The sequence below is a fragment of the Athene cunicularia genome (assembly GCF_003259725.1).
Source record: "Athene cunicularia isolate RWA chromosome 18 unlocalized genomic scaffold, athCun1 chr18_part1, whole genome shotgun sequence".
Taxonomy (NCBI): Eukaryota; Metazoa; Chordata; class Aves; order Strigiformes; family Strigidae; genus Athene; species Athene cunicularia.
The window spans coordinates 5,459,565-5,479,798 of NW_020799123.1; the positions used below are offsets into that span (position 1 = coordinate 5,459,565).

General features: G+C 43.0%; 1 protein-coding gene across 1 annotated transcript in view; it reads left to right on the forward strand.

Annotated features, from left to right (window-relative positions):
• Positions 1-17,937: 17,937 nt before the first annotated feature.
• UBE2O (ubiquitin conjugating enzyme E2 O) overlaps positions 17,938-20,234 on the forward strand; it is a 31,034-nt gene continuing 28,737 nt past the window's right edge. Inside the window, exon 1 of the mRNA XM_026860792.1 lies at positions 17,938-18,013. Within this exon, the coding sequence (XP_026716593.1) occupies positions 18,002-18,013 (12 nt within the window). The 5' untranslated portion in view covers positions 17,938-18,001. The remainder of the gene's footprint in view (positions 18,014-20,234) is intronic.

A 20,234-nucleotide genomic window follows, 5' to 3' on the forward strand; every position in this document is an offset into this window, starting at 1 on the left:
GGGAGGATGGGTTGATCAAATTAGTGTTTTCTAAAGGCTGTGGTAGTGCAGTGTGTGATTGTCACTGCTTTTTATAGCCCTTCCTCAGTTCCTGGTGCAGCCCTGATGTCCATGACATGAGCTGTTGTCCCTGGAGCCTGATGCCCTCCAGGCAGGCTGTGTCTCTGCCTCCTGTGCCTTGGGGAGGCCCTGGGCAGCCTGGGAGAGCCCTCAGGGATGGCCTTGGCTCCCTGGGCACGCTGCCCCAGAGCATCTTTGTACAGACTCCTCCTTTTGAGCCTTCTGTGGTGCTTTCTGGTTTTTGGGGTTTTCTTAGGGTAAGTAGGGAGGATGGTGTGGGAGATTGGCTTTTGCTGGCTCTACATTAGTAGAGAGGAGAGGCTGTGTCTTGGAAGCAGTTTGGAATTCCCAGAACTTTTGGAAAACAAGGCTAAGGTATAATCCTTACATGTGAGTTGCTGCTCCCTTTTGTATTTTAATGCAGCCGGTGAGTGTGCTTGTCTGTGTTCTCTTTACTAATAAATGGCTCATAGGCTCCTTTCCTGTAGAGATAAGAGTTTAGGTTGTTGACTGCCCCAAAGACTTCTCCTGATCTTGACTACATTTTCACCAGGAGACTAACTCTTGCACAAGGTAAATCAGCTGGCCAGGCTCACTGGGGGCATGTGGAGGCTTTGGTTTACATCAATCCCAGTGGTCTCTGGAGCAGAGGGTGCTGGTCAGATCAGGCTGCACATACTGCCTGCCCTTACTTGAAGTTGATGGCTTTTTTAACATTCTCTTGTGGAGCTTCTGTAAGCCGTGTGTTATCTGAAGAGACATGAAGCCCATCCATCCCTGCTGAACCCTGCAAAAATGCTGGAGCTGATTAATGAGGCACATTCCCTATGGAGATGGGCCTCCTTTGAGCAAAGGAATGTAGGTCATGGTTAAGTATATAAAATGAAAGAAGAGTCCATTGTAATGGCAGCATTTCACCTAGATAATCCAGTGAGGTCCTTGCACTAATAGAAAACCTGTTCTTACATATACACTATTTAATATGACTCATTAAGCAAACCTAATTAAGTAGCTGCTTCAGCCCTACTAAATGCCATGGCACATGTGATTCTTAAGGCTTTAGGGCTGGCATCATGACCAGTGCATCCTCCTGTCTGCCACGTTTTCTCTGTCCAAATTGGTATTCTCAGCCTTCAAGTGCCCAAGGCGAGGGTAAAGGAGGAAAGCAGTGAGGTGTGAGGCACTGTTAAGTACCAGATAGGATAAAGGTAATGTTGCATACATGGCCGACTGGCCAGGCACATAGCTCCAGGGTAATGAGAAATGAATCCAGACAGATGAATTAAGTGGGATGAAAGCTGGCTCTGTGGGGAGGAGAAGGGTGCTCTGTGTTTACTGCATCAATCTCTTGCAAAGGTGTGTGTTGTAACATGCAGGAGATCTAATGCACACCTGAGAAGGGGTCTGTCCAAAAAAAAAAAAAAGACATCAAATGCCTGTCAGCAGTGAGTCTAACGTTGGTGGTTATATTATGCAGATGTTCACGGCTGAGGATCTTTCACTACAGGATTCTGCTGCATCAGGTGCTTCCTTGATCTTTTTAGTTGTGATAAGAACACAGCGTGTCATTTCATATTCAGAGCGAAAGTATCCCTTTTGCTGCTGCTTCTGTATACTCAATGTTTAAATCTTGGCAGTGTCTTGAGTATATACAGAGTGTACACCTTCAAATGGAGAAGTGCCACGTTCTTGGTTTATTATTGTCCACTGTTTAACAGTGCACCTGATTTTTCATAGCTACCATGTTCAGCTGCAGCACTAGCTGCATTTCAGTGGCTGATGACACGGTACCTTTGTGTATGCATGGCCTGCAAAGCTGGGGAACCTTTTTCAAGTACAAATCACTGTTGTAAGCGTAGGAGTGTCCAGGTAATGGCTGGTCTGACTTAGAGTTGCTGCTGGAGGTCACACATTGTATTCAGGAGCCTGCCAAATCTGAAGAATATACAGTGGCAATTAATGAGTAGAGGCAATTTTAAGGAAGAACCTAGTTTGTATGTTTAATTAGGAATGACAGGCCATATAATGCAGCCTAAGGCTTATCAACCCATGACCTTTCCCAGAATATGGCTGGAACTTGACACCTCAGAGCAGTTCTGCTTACAGTCCTGCTGCTGCTGTTCAGTTCATGCTTTTCAGTGACTCTGAAATCTGTTGTCCAGTCATTCCTTTCTGCAGTCACAGGCCTGGAGTTTTCTCCCCCTTTCAAGGGTTTGCAGGAGGGTCCTCACCATGGCAGTGCCCATCAGAGGCAGAATTCAGTTCACCTCCATTTTGCTGGAGGTAGGGAGGAGGAGGAGGAGGCAGAGCACTGCTCCAGCTGTAAGGGGAGCAGAGCTCTGTCAATCATCTTGTGAAGGTATTTTTGTAGTGTTTGCAAACCTCCTCTAGCTGTATTTATGGCTCAGTGTTTCACTGGGATTGTGATGGACTGAAATTCCAGTATTATAACTGAAGTCATTAAAGCAAGGAACATGTTATGTATATGGCACATAACAGTCTGGTGTTAAAGCAAAATACGCACTTTCCTACTGTATATTTGCATAGCAATATATCCTCAAAAAAAAGGTCATTTTAGGAAGTAGGCATCAAGTGAATTACAGTTCCAGGAAATATGGAGCTCCCTGTCAAGGATAACTGACTTGGTATAAGAAGGTAAAATGTATTTTTGCAGATGGGGCTATTGATTAGGTGTTCACCAGACTGTTTTTATTCTTTGGTGTGTAGATGTGAAGGCATCCAGATGTACAGATCATACATTTGGAGTCATGCCACTGTAGGGACAGGGATCAGTGGCTTTGTAATTGATTAGCTGCATCATTTGTCCTTAGTATTTTTTCTTCTTGGTTAAGATATTCCCAAGAGGCTGTCATCACAGGTACAATGCAAGACTCAGTATCGCATCTGTGCTAGGAATCTAGTGCCTTTCTGCTCTGAAAGGCAAATGCTTCTTTTAAAAGGAATGAGGAAAAAAAAAAAAAAAAGGAAAAGCCTCTCACTGACTAGCTGTGTGTCTGTTTAGAGGCAGAACTGCTGACTTCAGGCAAACAGGCTTTTACTGCTTTTTGCTCATGCTGTCTGGAGTGAGCACTTATTCCTCTAAGGGCATCCTCAGCAGAGCTACTTACAGCCAGTCAGGTTACACCTGAGAGAGTCCATGGAGGCAGTAAAGATGTTTAAGATGAAAGACCTCAGCTCATCTCAGGCCTTAGGCTGAGCTAGCAGGTCTACAGGAGGGGTAGGAAGGATAGGAGGGGAACAAAGGCACTTAATAAGTGTGCAATATTTGACAGAGCTGCTGAGTCAAATGTGATATCCCACAATGCCATTTTAGCATCTTTTCTAACCAGATCTGCATTCAGATATCTTACAGGTGATATTGCTATCTGATGTCTGTCATATTAGGCCAGGAAGAGAACAGAGCTCTGTTCCTGCTGAAGGGGTACAGATTCAGAGGAGAATTTTTTAAAAACCTGCTAGGAGCAGCTTGCTGATCTATCAGCAGAGGTGAGGGATGCAGCAAAACATACCTTAAAACAGTTTTAAACCCCAGTTAGGAAAATTCTGATACTTAATTCTTTGACATTTATGGGAAGATAGCTCCAAGGTGAGTTCTGTTAACAGCCTGTCTCCCTTTGCTTGACTGTAAGAAGTGACCTTTTGGAAATGCTTAGTGAAGGGGCAGTTCCAAGTCTCTCTGAGACACTCCTCTTGTTTAAAATGGAAGATCTCATGGTTTCCTGGTTGTACTAGAGGTGTGTTACTCCCCTGAGGACTCTTCTGTTGCTGGGTCTCCTGAATGCTTAAACCATTACTGAAAATTGGATTTGAGCATCTTGGGAAATATTTTTTCCCAGTAATTTGTGATTGCTATACAGCTGTTGGGTTACATTGTGCTGTAGAGCATGTGTGGAGTTGAAAAGCATGAGGATGTATTCCTCCAAGAAGTTTACTGTTATCTGTGTGCTATATCCAAAGGAAAATCCCTCTGGCAAAGATTAATGCAGGTATAAATGATTTTTTTCCCCTGAAACCTGTGTACAGAGAGGTACTTAATAATCTAACTTCAGCAGGTTTAGAATAGGAACTGTGTGTACTTCATACAAAACCAGGGAACATCTGGTTTTATTGCTCCTCTGGTTTCTATGTTATTGCTATAAGCATATATATTGCTATAAGCAAGTTCAGTGACTTCTATGAGCCATCTATATATGTGCTTTTTGGTTGCTCAGTTGCCAGGGAAGGGACAGGATAGAAGATTCCCCAAGATATAATCTTCAATTACTGTCACATCAAACGTGCTGCTAAATAACTGAATGGATACCTGTGGAGTAAGAGGAGAGGAGAGTAGTGTTTCCATGTGGATGTTGGATGTTTTGCTGGTCAAATGCTGTGTTGTCTTGGGTTGCTGACACAAATCTGGAGAGCTTATGATAAATCGTTTAGAAGCAGCCTAGAAAACACCTGAAGGCAAGATGATACAGTAGTGTTGTATGATTGCATTGATGGGGTATAAATATGATTTTGAAAGCTTTGTGCTCTGGCTGAGATAGTAAGGAAGAAAAATTCAGTCCACTAGACTTGCCTGTGCTGTGAAACAGTCCTTTGCTCCAGGAGTGTTAGGTGTCTGGCCTAACACTTCTGTACCTGTTGCGTCATTGCTATCAGTGGTCCTGGTGAGATTTTCTGAGTTATTGAAGGGAATTGAAGGGTGGTTTTTTCTGTATTATAGGATGCACAAACAGAAGGCAGTGAATTAAACCTGCTGTGTCTGGGAGATGTTTTAGTCTTCCCCCAGCCATTCTGCAAGCGATGAATTCACTCCTTGAATAAAAAGGCATGTAACAGTGCAGGGATTGCAGAAAATCAGTTGTTAAATAACTGGGCTTCTGTAGCCTGGTGTATGGATTCAGTAGGGGCTGTTCCTTCTTTTTGTAATGGCCAATACAGCATTTATGGGGGGGGATAATTGAAACTCTTTCAGTGAATAGAAAATGCAGCTGAGGTTTTTTGGGCAATGATGCAATTGTGCTGCATTGTCCCAGTAGCATTCACACACTCTTCTGCAGTCTGAGCTGGGGGAGTGGCTTTGCTGTTTATCAGAAACAAATGCATGCACGGGGAACCCACACTGTCCGCTGAATTTTGAGTGGGTTCTCTGTAGCATTCCAGAGGTTTCTTGAACTGGTTGTAAAGGGTTTGATTTTTTTTTTTTTTAAACCAGTATCTGACTTAACTGTGGATACAGCTGGTTCAGAAGGCATGTTATTTTACATAAATCATTTGCAGAACACCTACTGTGTCTTGCAGCTAAGTATTAGCCATTGTACCTCTTAAAACAGCACTTGCATTTGCTCTGTGCAAGGAGGGACTGGAGGAATGACTCTAGACCTCTGCCCTGGATATGTCCTGACCAGGAGGCAGTGGTACTGTTTGGGGGTTTTTTTAGCTAAATTTCAGAGTTCTCCCTGAGCACTCTTAATCACTAGCTATGAAAACTGCCCCCATCTCCAGCCTGAGCATCCTGTATTTCCCAGCTAATTTAACCAGGTCCTGATCTGCTTCATTGAATCCACTGCTCTGTCTCTTCTCCTTGGGCTTCAGACAGAAGCAGAACACACGTATCAAAGCGGTAAGGCACTGCAGTGTGTTTGGGGAATGCATTCTGCATGCGAGATCAACCCAGAATATTTCTCCAGGGGGATGCTCTCATTTTGGAGCAGGCATGAAACTCAGAGAAGCTACAACAGAGACCAGTCAGCTCCATGCACTTGCTGCCCAGGAGTGACTTGGGAGTGTAGCATGACACAGCATTTGCTGTGCTTTCAGCTACAGCTATTTATACATCACTTTTCAGTGTTTGTCTCCTCTCGGAGGTTCTGTACTTTATAAAATAACCTGTTTTAAATAAAATTTGTTACAGTTCCTAGACCTAGATGAGTATTATGGCTTTGGCAGTGCTGTACCTCTGGGTCCAAACATGGCTGAATGTGAGGGAATTTCATCATTAAGGTATGTCTGAATTCAGTCTCCTAAAGCCATTTGACCTGCAGACTGGACTTGCATTGCGTCTTAATGTGTGAACCAAAACTGGCACACTAGGGATTTAAGGATAATAGGCTAATATCTTCCATCTATCCTAGGAGAGAAAATTGCAGCGATTGTGAAATGTTACTGTCTGTGTTGGGGGGAAGGGACTCCGGTGAGGGTGGTAGTGGAGGCTGTGGGTGAAGAAAGGGAGAGTGGGCTGTATTACACTAACCATCCTGTGTCAACCTCCTACGTTCGGGTGTCGCATGGCTGACATCCTATCAAAGAGCTCTGGCTGTGTCCAGAATTTTAAGCAGCTTTATAAATAGTGTTGCTCAAACTGCCTGTGTGTGCAGAGACTGTGAACGACTGGGGTAGACCAAAATATTATTGGTTTAATTTTGAACCAGTCCAAAAACTGAAGCAATAAAGAGTAGAAACCTGAGGTGTAGAAACGCTTATGGGTTCTCTTCCTCTGCAATGCGAAGCACGTATCTGGGAGGGGGTCTGTTAGGCAGCATTGCTGGAGATTGTAGGCCGTGAGACTTGCAAAGTATGAATATGTGAATCTTGTTAAGACATCTTAAACTGTTCTTTCTCTCCTACTTGCCTGCCGTCTTAAAGCTGCTTGCAGGTTATGCTGTCTCTGAATAATTGTGAACAATTAGAAGCTAATTTAAATGGCTGGTTTGTATTCACAGCAGCAGCATATGAGCTAACCAGCTGGAAAGCAGACACGGTGATTTTCTGTTGATATGTCTCCCTCTTGTTGTTCCCTGGCAGTTTTTGCAAGGTGGATTTTTGCTGCAGGCTAATGAGGAGTTTCTCCTGCACACTGATAGCAGGGGGAGAGAGGATGCTTCATTCCCTACCACAGAGTTACCACCAACCTAGCAGTGTCGAGTTTCAGCTCAGCAAAAGAGCTCCAGGTGTGGAGCAAAGGAATTCTTTTTCATGGATTCACTCTTTATTCCTACTCCCAAAGATGTAGAAAGGTGTGGTGTCCCTTACTGTGCCTCAGGAGTGAATTGGTCAGCAACAGCCACACAGATTTCCTCGCAGCATCCTTTTTATCCTCTGGAAAGGCAGATAGAGGTTCGAGCAGCCCCACTCTTTCCTCTAGACCTGGCAGTGTGCCTCAGATGCCACCCAGAGTGGTGAGTGACTAGTTCCTACACTGTTGATGCTGTCCAGATGGTAACCACAGCACAGCCCAGCAAGAGGGTAAAAAACCTGTTGCATAACTGCCATCTCCCTCCCAAGGCAACAATTTGAGGAATCTTTTAGCTTCAGGTAACTGAAAGAGCTGCTGGACAGACTCTTTGCACACAAGGAGGAGCACAGCTTAATTGGCAAGCTAAAACAGGGGGCTGTTGGGAATCCCAGGAATCGAGACCAGTGACTGAAATGGGCTTCTACTGTCTCCCTGTCACCCTGGTTGGTGCTAGCATGTGGGTGAGCTTCTCCTTAGGGGATTCTCTTCTAACAGTTAAATGCATCTCACTTAGACCTTGTTAGATACTACCAAAAAGATCAGCACAACCATTACCTTCACCCTGGATGGTTAGGTATTCACCAAGGTTTTCACAGCCATCCCCTTAGATCCTGTTTGAACTGGGCATCTCTCAACAAACTGGACTTGGGTGTCTGTTCCTCATGGCTGTTTTCTTCTTGGTGGGGATTGCTAGCTCTGACCTGTGTTTCAGATGAGGCTTTACTTGAGGGAGCGTTGAGACAGCCTGTCTGTGAGAAGTGCTGGCTGATGTAGAGACAAAATGTTGTCTTACTTTTTCTGCTTACTGCTTCCAGCCAGCTTCTGCTGTGTCTTTAACTGCAGTCTCATGTGGGTTTTTTCGGGTAACAGTGCCATCTGGTGCTAGAGCACTGCTCTTTATCAAGCTTTTCTCAAATTCTTAGGCAGAGGTAGCAGGACAATATTGCTTTTAATCAGCCATCTTACTATAAGAAAATGGGAGGAGGGGTGTCCTGTAATAATCTGTGCTGCTGGGACATTGCACCTAGAGGAGATCCTTTAGGCCTCTCTTGTCTTTTAAGCAGCTGTTTTTCCTGGAACTGATATACTCAAAAGACTGGGTACTTGAAGCAAGAAGTATAAACTCTTAGGAGGGAGATCATATCTTTTCCTATAAACTGCTGCTCAGAAGAAAAGTTCTATGTTTAGATTAAGTCCTGCAACTGGGGACATCTTGAAAGATTCCCCGTAGGACTAAGTGTCTTACTGCTAGACTTACTAGTCAGTAAATCTTCTCTTACAAGATCTTTCCATATTTTGTAGTCATAGTGATGTATTTTTAAACTTTAGTCCTCCATATCTTTATGCTAAGCATCATTATCATATTCATTCTGTCTGAATTATTTTTCAGGTCTCCTCTAAGGTTTTGTAAACCTTTTTCCACACAAAGGGTTTGCTTTGCATTCCCTGATGGAGAGACCTGTTTTTTGATTGATGTGAGTTTATGGGGTGTAAGCCTGTTTGAACATATAATTCAGCAGCACTTGATGACAAGATTGAGCAAAGTCAGACTTTTCCCAGTTTCACTGAAGATCATTCTTGCCTGTCATGTCTAGAAAGCTCAGTAGGCTGTTGAGGTCCTGTTCCTCAAAGCCAGAGCTGGTGCTTTAGGTACCAGGATGTCTTTGCTGCTTTACCCCTTCTTGAGGCACCTAACCCAGGCTCACATGCGAGTGGGTTCCCTGTTCCCGCATCCCTTTCATGATGAGTGGTGGTGCTCAACTTTTACACACATGAGATACAAATGTGAAACTAAGGATGCTGAAAAGCTGAAAGCTGATGTTGCTGGTTATAGGTATGATTTACCTTCCAAGTGAAGGGGAGAGCAAGTTGGATTTGTGCAGCTTTCCTTGCTGTAATTACAGGACCCTCTCCTCTCCCAACCACATTGCTGCTTCTGCTGGGAAATGCTTGCAAACCTTCCTCTTTTCCTTTAAATAATAACCCAGTAACCCTCCTGCTGTCTTGTCTTTCTTCCCTTGAATTATTGCCTTGTACTTTGTTTTTAGATTTCTGTGTTCACCAGGTCAGGGAATTTGTCTTGCAGTGTTTTCCAAAATGTCATGTAAATTTGCAGAGCTACAGAAGTGATTTGTTGTCAGTATAATAAATAATGCTTGACAGTCTTGGACAAGGGAAATCCAAGTAAAAGATTTACTTCTCCTAAGCAAAAGATTTATGTTAAAGCCAGATTCCTCTGCTCCGAAGCACGGCATTTACCCCCATTATAATTAAACTGAAATTTTATTGCATCTGATGATTTGTTCAGACTTTTTATCCGAATTCCATTTCTTGGAAAAGGGAAGTAGAGCCTTTCAGTGTCTTTCTGCCAGAAGGCTCCAAGGTGGTATTTGTTGGGAGAGGGGGAAGATGCTGCAGCATATGGCTGTGAGTGAAGGACCAGAATTGTGCTGCAGGAGGAGTTTTCTATCTACAGAGGATGGAAAGATACTCTGCCACCGAAGAACTTCACCACCCAAAAATAATGGGGAGGGAAATAAAAAACCCAACAGGTAGGGTGATTAGAAACGTAGACAGGGACAGGTAGCTACAAGTCCATTGCAGGTAGGTGTGTAGATAGTGGAAGCTCAGGGAGCTTCAGCCTTAAGTTGCAAGGAGCTCAGCTGAGTGGCACAACTTCAGGTTTCTGTGTCTCCATAATATGTCATAAAGACAAATTAAAGAGCAGTCAGTTTATCTTACAAGAGCTGCAGGTCCCTGGGGAGGCTTGCTCTGTTGGGAGATAAGAACTAATGACACAGCTGGATTTTGAAGTTGCCTGTGTAACAAGCCTTCCTGCACTGCTGGCAGTGTTGAAAGGAAACAGTGATGTGGAGCCAATGATTTGATTCTCATTTTTCAGATTGCCTGATCTCCTGTGGGTGTTGCAAAGGCTTCCCTCCTCTGCTGCCTTCCGTGCAGTCACCGGCTGTGTGTTTCCTAAATGACTGTAGAAGGTTGCAGGTTCTGCCTGTCTCTGGCTGTCCAGTAAACAATCGGTGTGTAATTTGATAAAAAATCATGTTCCCCTAGTACAGGGGTTTTAAAGCTGTTGTAGACATTCAGCTGGTGACAGGCGAGTTTATTTTAGAGCAGTGTGTCATGGCCTGGGGCTGGAAGCTGCTCTGCTTATCCCTACCAGTGATGGGATCTTCATGTGCTAAATTAGGAAATCTTACTTTAGGTCATGACTTTTCCTTGTTTTCTGAAAAAGTGTTATATCCACACTGTACGAATAAATCCATACTAGTTTGCTGGTGACGGGCACTACTTGAGGTATGCTTAGCCGTGAATCTTTTGTGCTGCTAGTTGTGAATGTGCTGGATGATTGGCAGATTCAGATCTGCTAGTTGCACGAACAAAAGAATTGTAATACGTTATGAGTTGACTGCCTGCAGGTAATGCTGCATGTGATGCAAAGCTGTCTTGATTTCATCTTAGCTTCTGCAAAATCCTTTAAAGCATTTATCTCAGTTTTGGGGGGTATTTTGGCACTTCCCTGCCTGTTATGTTCTTCCTGCAGCTGAAGTTAATTGTCAACCTGACCTTTTGCAGAAGGATGCTTTGCGCTGCCCAGAACAGCCTCATGAACAGGCTTTTGGACTCTTTTGCACTGAATACAGGAAGAAAAAATCCTGCTCACTGTCCTTCCCCTGCTTTGACCAATCCAACTGAGAGCTACATGTGCCTAAATCACTCAAGGTTGCTGTGAGTTAGTTTAATACAGGCCATGCTGAACATTTTTTTTTAAGCTTCTGGTGCAATTCTCAAGTAACTCTGAATATCCTCTTATAATGCTGTGAGTGCTTTGAGATGACACATGATACCAGGATATTATAAAAATGCAAAATTATGTTAAAAAGCAAAATGGCTAAAAATCAAAATGCATCTAAAAGCATTAGTTATGTGGGAGAGCAGTGATCAACCCTGTTCTATAGTAGGGTTTTGAGAACCACGTACTACTGACATCTGCTACTTGATCAGGCAGAAGCCTGGACCTTGTCTCAGAAGGACATAGTTGTTCTTTGTGTGAGTCTCCACAACCTCCTGTCTCAACAGATATTGAACTTTTTGTCTGGAAGAGCCACAGACTACGTGTGCTTCTCATGTAGCAGTAGCCAGGAGCTGTCACAGGCAGAAATTCTGTGCCAATCAGCGCTGAAGATATATTCTTGTAGTTTTGCAGCTGCATTCCTCAAGGGTTGTTTTTAAAACCCTCCATATTGTCTAGGTCATTGTTGAGCTTTTCTGGGTAATAGAATTTTTGTTCTCAAGAGTCTTAAGTTTCTAGTAGTCTTTCTTCTGTCTCATTCTCTCATCTTTCCTCCCCATAAAATCCAGTGTGGTTGGAAACCTCCAGTTGTTCGAAGTGAAGCAACTTGTGCACTTCAAATGTTGCAGTATGAACTAAATCTGAGCTTTCGTGGGATTCTCTGCTCTTGCTGCTTTATCCTATCTCCTCCTGCATTTTAGATGGCTCATGTGCAATGTGATATGATCAATGTAATAGAAGTCTTACAAGGGAAGTGAACTTAATGTGGAACATATTTTCCTGAGAGTAGCATGTGATGCCACTAGTAATGTGTTGATACTGAAATTGTATTAAAAATATCTTGGCTTCAAATCTTCTGGGTCTTTGAATTTCTGAACCTTTGTCATCTAACTCTGTCTCCATGCTATATTTGGACAGCTGACTTGCTATTTTAGACACCTCATTTGGGTTTATATAAAAACAGCTTGTGTTGGGATGATTGCTACACTGCTGTTTTAGCTGAAGCGAATTTGGGTGTGTAATCAAACCTTAGAGTTAAAAATAAAAATTGGGGAATGCTGAGTTGGTCTTTCTACTGCCAAGCTAGCTGTGCTCCCTCCTGTCCTGCCACTGTGGTCACCCATCCCATACCACCCTTGCACCAAGGCTGCTGTTGAGCTGTTCCACGTTACAGCTGGCCATAACATCAGTTGGCATAATTTTGTTTTCTAGTAGTGCTCAGGGCTAGAGTTGCTGGTGTACTAGGAGCTGCTTTGCGTAGAAAGGAAGTTTCCCCTTAACCTCCAGTAAGAGAAGAGTACCTAATAACTTTCAGGGTTAGAAATGGCATGGAAATACAGTCCACCATCACTTGCTTCATGTGGACTTCAGGTGCTGAGAGGCCAGGTCATTTGAAAGACCTGACAAGCCTGTCTGTCAACTGAATGAAGCAAGATTATCTTTTCACAGAATTGGGCACTTCAATTTAGGTCTGAGTATATTCTGGGGTTTGGAGAACTCTGCAGTGCCTTGTTCCCTGTTGCTGCAGTAGACTGCTTTCCCTATGGTTTGCTCTTAACCTGTTGTTTTTCTTTTTCCTCTGAACATAGAAGTTTCCATGACAACTTCCAAGCTAACATGGAGGTGCTGTCCCTTCAAAACAAAAAACCTAGTGTGAGGATTGTAGGACACTGGCAGTTGGAGCTGGTGACCTGAAGGGATATCCCAGGGAGGGGATTAATTTTTAGCTCCAGAAAGCTTCAGCCAGTTGACTTGCCAGGAACATTCTCTAGTGCAGTTTAAAGAACCCCTGATATGTGTGAGACTAAAATCCTAACTGTTAAACTTGGACAGAAATCAGACATCTAGTTCATCTCTCCTCCATCATGATGTTTGTCCATTAGCACAGGAAAGTGTGACATGGTTTCTGTGCATAATACCTTGACTTGACTGAAAAAAGGGCACCATAAAAAAAGTAATACATCCAAAAGACATTACTTATTATTTTTCCCCCTCACACTTTCTTAGTCCCCCTGACAGAACTCACCATCACTATTACAAGACATGCTTTATAAAATTGCAAGTAATTCTTGGTTTTTATTTTTTTGTTTGCAAATGTAGGAGGAGAGCCTGGAAACAGTGGTTTAAATGAGATCAGTTACACAAGATGTATGAGAAAAGTGCTGGGACATGTGAGATGGAGAAATAGCCCATAATAAATAGCAGTAGCAGGTCTGTGCAGGTCAAAGCCTGGCTTCCCTGCCCTCATGGTGGTGACCACTGCTAGCAGAGTCAGAGTCATTAATTCAGATGGTAGAAGCAACTTCCATAATAGTTGACTTCTGACTCTTAGTTGAATGTCAACATCTCAACCATCATACTACAGTTCAGGTAAATGTATAGAGTTTCATCTCCAGGATTGTGCTTTCCTCTTTTTTTGTGGTACCTTGTATTCCCATTTTTATAAGCAGTTACCAAGGGAGGGTGGGTGTGTGCTGCTTTTTCTCCTCCATCCTTATGTGCTTATTCCCAGAGCTCTTGTTTTGGAGGGTAAAATCTGGAATGTGTCTGGAATAGAAACTGATGTTCTCACCACAGTGATTGTGTTGGAGGTAGAGGCTGTGGGATCACACTAGCACCCTGAGCAAATTTTATTCTTTATTGGTCAGACATTGCAGTTATGAGATAGCACTGACTGATAAAGCTTGCCAATATGAACTTAAACCATTATACTGCATCAGGTGTGATCGTCCATAGCCAGGGTGCACTCTCTACTGCCCAGTAGCTGAGCAGAAATGCAGTTATAAAACCATGGCTGGTCCAGGTGAAAGGTGTGCTCCCAAGTCTGTGTCATGGTATTGAAGATTAAGGAACTGTGATCTGAAGTTCAGCCTTAGGCAGTGATGAATCATAGTGACAAGGTGTCCTGGCCTTCCTGGTGTCCAAGCATGGGTTGAACCTGCAAGAGCCATTGAGTACTTGGCTCCTCTGAAAGCTGGTAAGGGAGCCTGTGCAAAAGGTGCATGCTAGTGTATTTGAGACTACATGTAGATGCATTCACCCTTTAAAGCTGTGGTTCCCTTCTGCATTTAAGCTTGTTCCCAAGCTTTTTTTTTTGGGTTGTTTGGAGCTGGGGACAGTTTGTTCATAATTATCTCCTTTGACAACATTGTTCAGTCAGAGTGAAATGTGGCAGTAGCAAAACCAAATGCTGCCATTTGTAGGCAGAATTACCTTCTTTTATTTCTCCTAAAGTAAGAGATCAAGACTCCTGCCCCATGCAAAAAAGAGACTGTATGGGAAAAGGAAAGGAAGAGATGTGCTGGCAGTAAGGGTGTATGTATTGTCTTTCCCCTTCATAAAGCATTGTGGGGGGAATGACACTGGTAGCTCTAGACTGTGTTAGAGGTGGTTTTGTCCATGTTGGGTACTGATGATGTTACAAGCAAACCTGAGCAGCTAATTAGTAGATTTAAGCTCTGCTTTTACATATGCAGATAGGGACCAGGGTTTTATGCCACTGCTGAGTATTTCCAGTACTGGGTCTGTTTGGATACATATCAACCAAGGCTAGTTGTCCCTCTATCAATCTCTAACTCCTCTATTTTTGTCACTAAACTTCAGAAGTGATTGCTACTTATTTACCTGCCACAATACTTGGCACTGGTGGCTACTCCAAATCATCAAAATAGATTGCTCTGATTTTGATCGCTTGTCAGAAGGTAGCAGCTGTTGGAGAGGAAAATTGGACCCATGTCTCCCATTTGTTTTATGGAGTTGAGAGGTTAAACCCAGAGAGTTACAGTGTGAGTTTAGCCCACCCGTGCCCAAGGCTGCTTACAGCTAGCTGCTGAATTGCTTGCTAAAGTGAGGATCCCGCTTACTGTCACAGATGTATCTTTCAACCTCTGCAGTTAATTTAAACAAACAAAAAAACCACACAAACAAAAACAAACCACAAAGATTTTGCTTCAAATGACAACTTTGTGATAAGAAAGAAATTAGTCAAATGGTTTCAAGCAATAAACTACCAAGGCTTAAGGAGTAGATCAGCAGCTAAGCAGAAAGGTCTGTGTCATTCTTTCCTAGTCTGCCCAGTTTCAGGTGAGAGCTGTGATGGCTACCTTATTTCATTTTGAGGTGACTCAGCTGAGCAGGGGAACAGGCTCCTGTTGGTCCTTGTTCTCTATGCAAAAATGAAAATTTCTGTATCCCTCCTGCTTCGGTATGAGAGCATCATCAGACCTGGTGAAGTATCAGCTGTTCTCCAGACTGCAGCTAGTTCTGTAGTTGACTAGTAGTTCTGCTGCGGAGCTCAGGCATTGATTCAGTGCTGAGCACCAAGACAGCACCTGAATAGTGGAGGAAATATATGGGTGCCAGAGCTATTTAGCCACTTTCTGCAGTTAGTACACTAATCTATGTCCCTTTTTGCCTGGGTTAAATGTGTGTGCAATGATGAGTGTCACTGGTTTCCCTTATTTAATGTACATAGATGTGAATTTATTTTTTTTTATAAAAGGCAACATAAAACATGCCTTACATTTGAGCCCAGCTTGGCATATGGGACTGCAGGACTAGCTGAGAGCATCTGAGGAACTGGTATTTCTCATTTTTGGGACTATTATCAAGGTGCATAACTAGAACATAAAACTAGTCATGTTAATACTGACTTTCATAGAGGTAAATATAGCAACTGAGCTGTAAGTACCTATTTTAAAAGTGCTTCTCCAATATTGAGTTCCATCACTGCTGAGTGAGGGGGTTGACCTTCGGCTGATGATCACATCACTCTGGGTATAACAGATGAGAGGAGGAATGACTGAACTGTCATGTGTTCATCAACAGCCATTCTGGTTTCCCCTGGATGGGTTTCTTCTGGGTTTTGACAGTCTTTTGTGTGATGACAGACCTGCTGAGTATTTATTGTTGATGCTGGCGTTCTGCCTACTACTTGGCTTGCTATCCTAGCAACTGAGGCAGGTGGGTCTGTCACATGAAGCTGAAAATAGTTGTGCTGCCTTTAAAAATCAAGAGATCTGAAAGTAGGTTAAATGTAGCCCCCCCTGCAGAGAAAGTTTTATGCCTTGCTTTGGGAAGAATTTGTGTGATTACATCCTTCAGGAAGGATCACAGAATGGGAAAGCTATTCCTTTACAACTTTTATGATTTACCAGAGCTGACAAACACACAAATATTGCTGTGCCAGGTAGCACTGGATCATCTTGTTAGTATGGGTTCTTCAGATACAGTTTAATACAGAACGGAGCAGTATGGCTCAATGTTGAAATGTGTTAATTTAAACACCATGTGTCAGAGATTAAATTGCCCTAATGCATGTTGAAATGAAAGTATCATTATGCAGTTGGAGCTCTGCAGCAAGAGAACTCTAGTCAAAATACCCAAACTGCTACTCACGTGTGAGTACTTACTGGAATGTGAATGTTGCTGCCTGGTTCTGTATGCTAAGAGGCTATCTATACAGTACTTATTTTAACAAATAATTTTAGCAAGCTGTATAAAAATTGATGTGTGTCTATATACCCTGGTGGGATGTGGGAGGCAATGAAAACGCTTCCACAGTCTGGAAATGGGCTGTGGGAGGCTTCAGGTTTCCCACTCCAGTGGATTTCTGACTCCAGAAGTTGGGTCTAAAAGCCTAGCTGGCTGCCTCTCTTCCTCTTACTGAAACACTCAGTCAAGAAGGCAATAAATACTCAGGTACTTCAGTTTGATTCTGGATCCTGTCCTTGGATTATAGATTTATGTCTAATTTAGTAAAGCAGGCTTTAAGCCAGGGTGTGGGTTAGGATGAAATGCTGACAAAGCACAGTGGATTTCGGGCTGGGGATCAACAAGGAGAAGCCACAAATGCAGCAGTAGTGGAGAGGCAGGTTCTGAAAGTGAGATGTGAAAGAGGCTCTGTCCCTGATAACTGCGTTTGCATGGTGCTTCCCAAAATGTGCTGTGTAATTAGTGTATTTGCAGGGCTCAGAATGATGTACCAATGCAAATATGTTCCTGACCACTGAAATGCAGATGAGGCTTCTCCCTGTTCAGCAGAAGGAATTCTTAACTGAGTTACTGTGAGGCTGAGCAAGCCTGAAATTGGAGCTCAGTCTTGTCGCCTCCCTGTTAGTATGCTTAGGATGTTATCCCTCGTGTAGTGTATTAATGTATTGGATGGCAACTGCGTTTTGCAGTTTTGAGCTTGTTGATATCACTTAACGAAACAGCCTGCAAGTAGTCTTGAGATCACTGAAGCAGCATAATGGACTGCTTTTGGGAGGACATCACTGGGTTAACTGACCAGTAATCACTGGAGGTTCATAAGTGATACCTTCCCGTACAGTAATGACTCCTGGTGGCCTGTGGAACTAATGTAGAATATGTAAAGCATCTTTTGCCAGCACTAGCAAGTCAGCAAGTGCTTTAGAAGGAGCTGGAGTATGAGCAGCGCTTTGACTTCATCCATGCTGCTCTTGATGTTTTGTTACCTGCATGAACCTGGGGGCTACTAAGTGCAGTGACAGCCATTTCTTTTCCTTTTTTTTTCCCAAAGCAAATGCTTGCTGCAGTGAATTTGGCACCAATTCCCCTGCCAGCTAAGACTTCTCACTGTACAGTACCTTGCTTAAAATGTTCCAGACCAAACAGGATTTCCACAGATCATTGGGTGAAAAGCATGCAGGATGAGACACAGAACTGTGGTGTGCTGTGCTGCTTCCTGTGTATTCTGTCTTCTCTAGTCCATAGGCTAGATGTGGGTAGGAAATGATGCATGATGCAGGCAAAGGAGGACACTTGAATGAGTCAGAATGTCTGCACCCTTTTTGATGTGTCTTCTGACTTAGGACGGTTGTGGACAGATTGTCTAGTTGCTGTGTTTCAGATCTATCAGCTGGATTTTGTGAACGTGCTGAGGGGATTAACTCTGTGTATGGAAATGCTCAGCATCTTCTGCTGAAAACCTTCTCAGTCCGGAGGATTGGGATGCTGTGCATTTGTTTTTGTTATGTTATTTCTGACTAAGTACCATTTGGGGTCACTAAATTCTGTGTGTCTCTCTCCCCCCTTAGCTGAAGCTTGAAGATCGTTCTGTGGTCCCTCGAGATGTGGTCAGACATATGAGCTCCAGTGTAAGTGCTTTTTCCTTTGTCCTTTTTGATTGTGGTACTGCTGCATGGATTTCTAAATCTTGCCAAATTGCCTGAATGGAACCGAACAGTAATGCTTTTGAGCATGTTCTATTTTTAGTGTGTTTGATAGACCTAGCTGCATCCTTTGAAAATGAAATGCTGATCAGGCTGCCTCTCTACTGTTGCATATCTGCAAAGGTCTCCTGAGCAAGCAAGCCTGATAATGTCAAATAATGAGACAAGAAGCTTGTCTGTCCTGCCATCCTTTAAGTTTTAAATCAGTCCATTCTGAGAGATGAGGAGTGCGGACCTGCTCTCTCAGACCTAACAGGGAGACTGGAGCGGAGGCAGATCACATTACTGCTGTGTGCCTTTTGGTGTGCTGTGGTAGAGAATTTGGAGGAAATATTTTCAGGGAGACCTCTCAATCCACAGTGAGCACCATCTTGTCCAATTTCTCCCAGAAATACAGCAAATCCTCATACTGGTGAAGCATCTGACACAGGTTGACAAAAAGCAAGCGGGTGGTCCATCAGCAGCCTGCAATCATTACCTCTGCTCTTTCTGGATTATTTTAAGTCCTAGTCACTTTGTTCTGCTTGTACAGGATTTCTGCTTATCAGAGATATGTGGATTTGTTTTTTATATAGGAAATTAGTGGGAATGTTGTTCAGTATCGATTATCAGATGAGATGTGGTCTCTTTAGGAGCTTAGCTAAGTTGGCAGTTTCTTGTTGCTCACACCTAACCTATAACCCCGAGCCATATGGCCTGCCATGTGCATGCCTGTATCTTCTCTTGACTCCCTTCCAGCAATGTGGCTACTGAGGTTGTGATGAAGCAGGCAGCTGGCCACTAACTGCTGCATTTGCACCACATGGTGTGCAGCCTGGTGCAGGGATGGGGAAGGCCATTCTCTGGCCTGGGTGTTCTGCTTTTTTAAATAAAGCATTTTTTGTCAATTAAAAAATAATTGCCTTTCTCATATTCTCACAGAATGTTCCAAAGAGAAGGGAGGGATAACTTGAAGGGTAATTTGAAAAATGCTGAAACAAAATATTTCCTTAATCATTGTTTGAAATGGAAATTTGGAGTCAACATATCTTTCTAAAATTGTAGCTTTATGAAAGTGCTTCAATCCAAAACAGTGACCAGCTAGCAGATCGAAATATCAGCTGTTCATGCTGTTGTACCTGGCACAGCTGGAGTCTGTAGTATTTATCCTTCTCTCTTAGAGGGGTACTTTGAGTCCTGCCTCTCAGCTGTTGTCCAATGCTTCTTAAAGTGATTTTAAGCTTTCAGGACAGCAAGTTGTTCTCCTCTTGGCAAACATGAATGTGTTGCCTTTGTTAGCAATTTCCATACTCATCTGAGCAGAAATTGGCTTCTCTGGCTTGCTGCATGTGTATTGGTCGATGTGTTACCCAGCAGTTGTTTTGCACACTCATTTATTGTCTGTTTGCATGTTTGAACACTGGATTTTGCTTAATCATTTGTACTAGTGGCTTATAACTTCATTTTTTTTAATTGATGGAATGGTGAGCGTGTAACTCAGTCTCTTCTGTCTATTCAAAAACATAGCAATTCTGATGAAGATGACTTATGCTTTACCTTACCCTCAAGTATGTTTTAAATGTCAGTGGTAAATGAAACAAACCCCTTCTATCCCAAAGAAAACCTTCACTTGTTAATCAGATATATTCTGAAAATTACATGAGCATTTAAAATAGAAAATCTGCAAGTGTCAGCCTGCCAAATTCAGGATGTGGGATGGTTGCCCTGCACCAGTTGGCCTGGAAAATGCACAATGTGGAACTTACTCTGTATTCACCACACTCTCTTAGGGCTTGTTTTTAACCTTGAGCGGGAAGGACTTGAAATCCTCTGTTCCTCAAGAGAAGAGAGCTGACTCAAATTCATGTGCTTCTCATAGAGCATGGGGAAAGACTGCTTCAGGGGGTAATGCATAAAATGAGATCATTTTCTCTGAATGCAGTTAGGCCTGTAAATCTAATCCAGCTGGATGAGAAGTGGTGAAAGTGGCAGAGTTCATTTTTCCAGGTGATATGCTAATTTGGGGGAAAGATTAGAAGTAGGTCTGTAATCTGTCAGACACCTGGATTTTGTTGCTTCAAAGGGTGCTGAGCTATGCTGTCCCTTTTAAATAGAGAAATAAGAGGGTGGTATAAAGATCTCCTTGTTAGAAGAGAGTGTTGAGGGA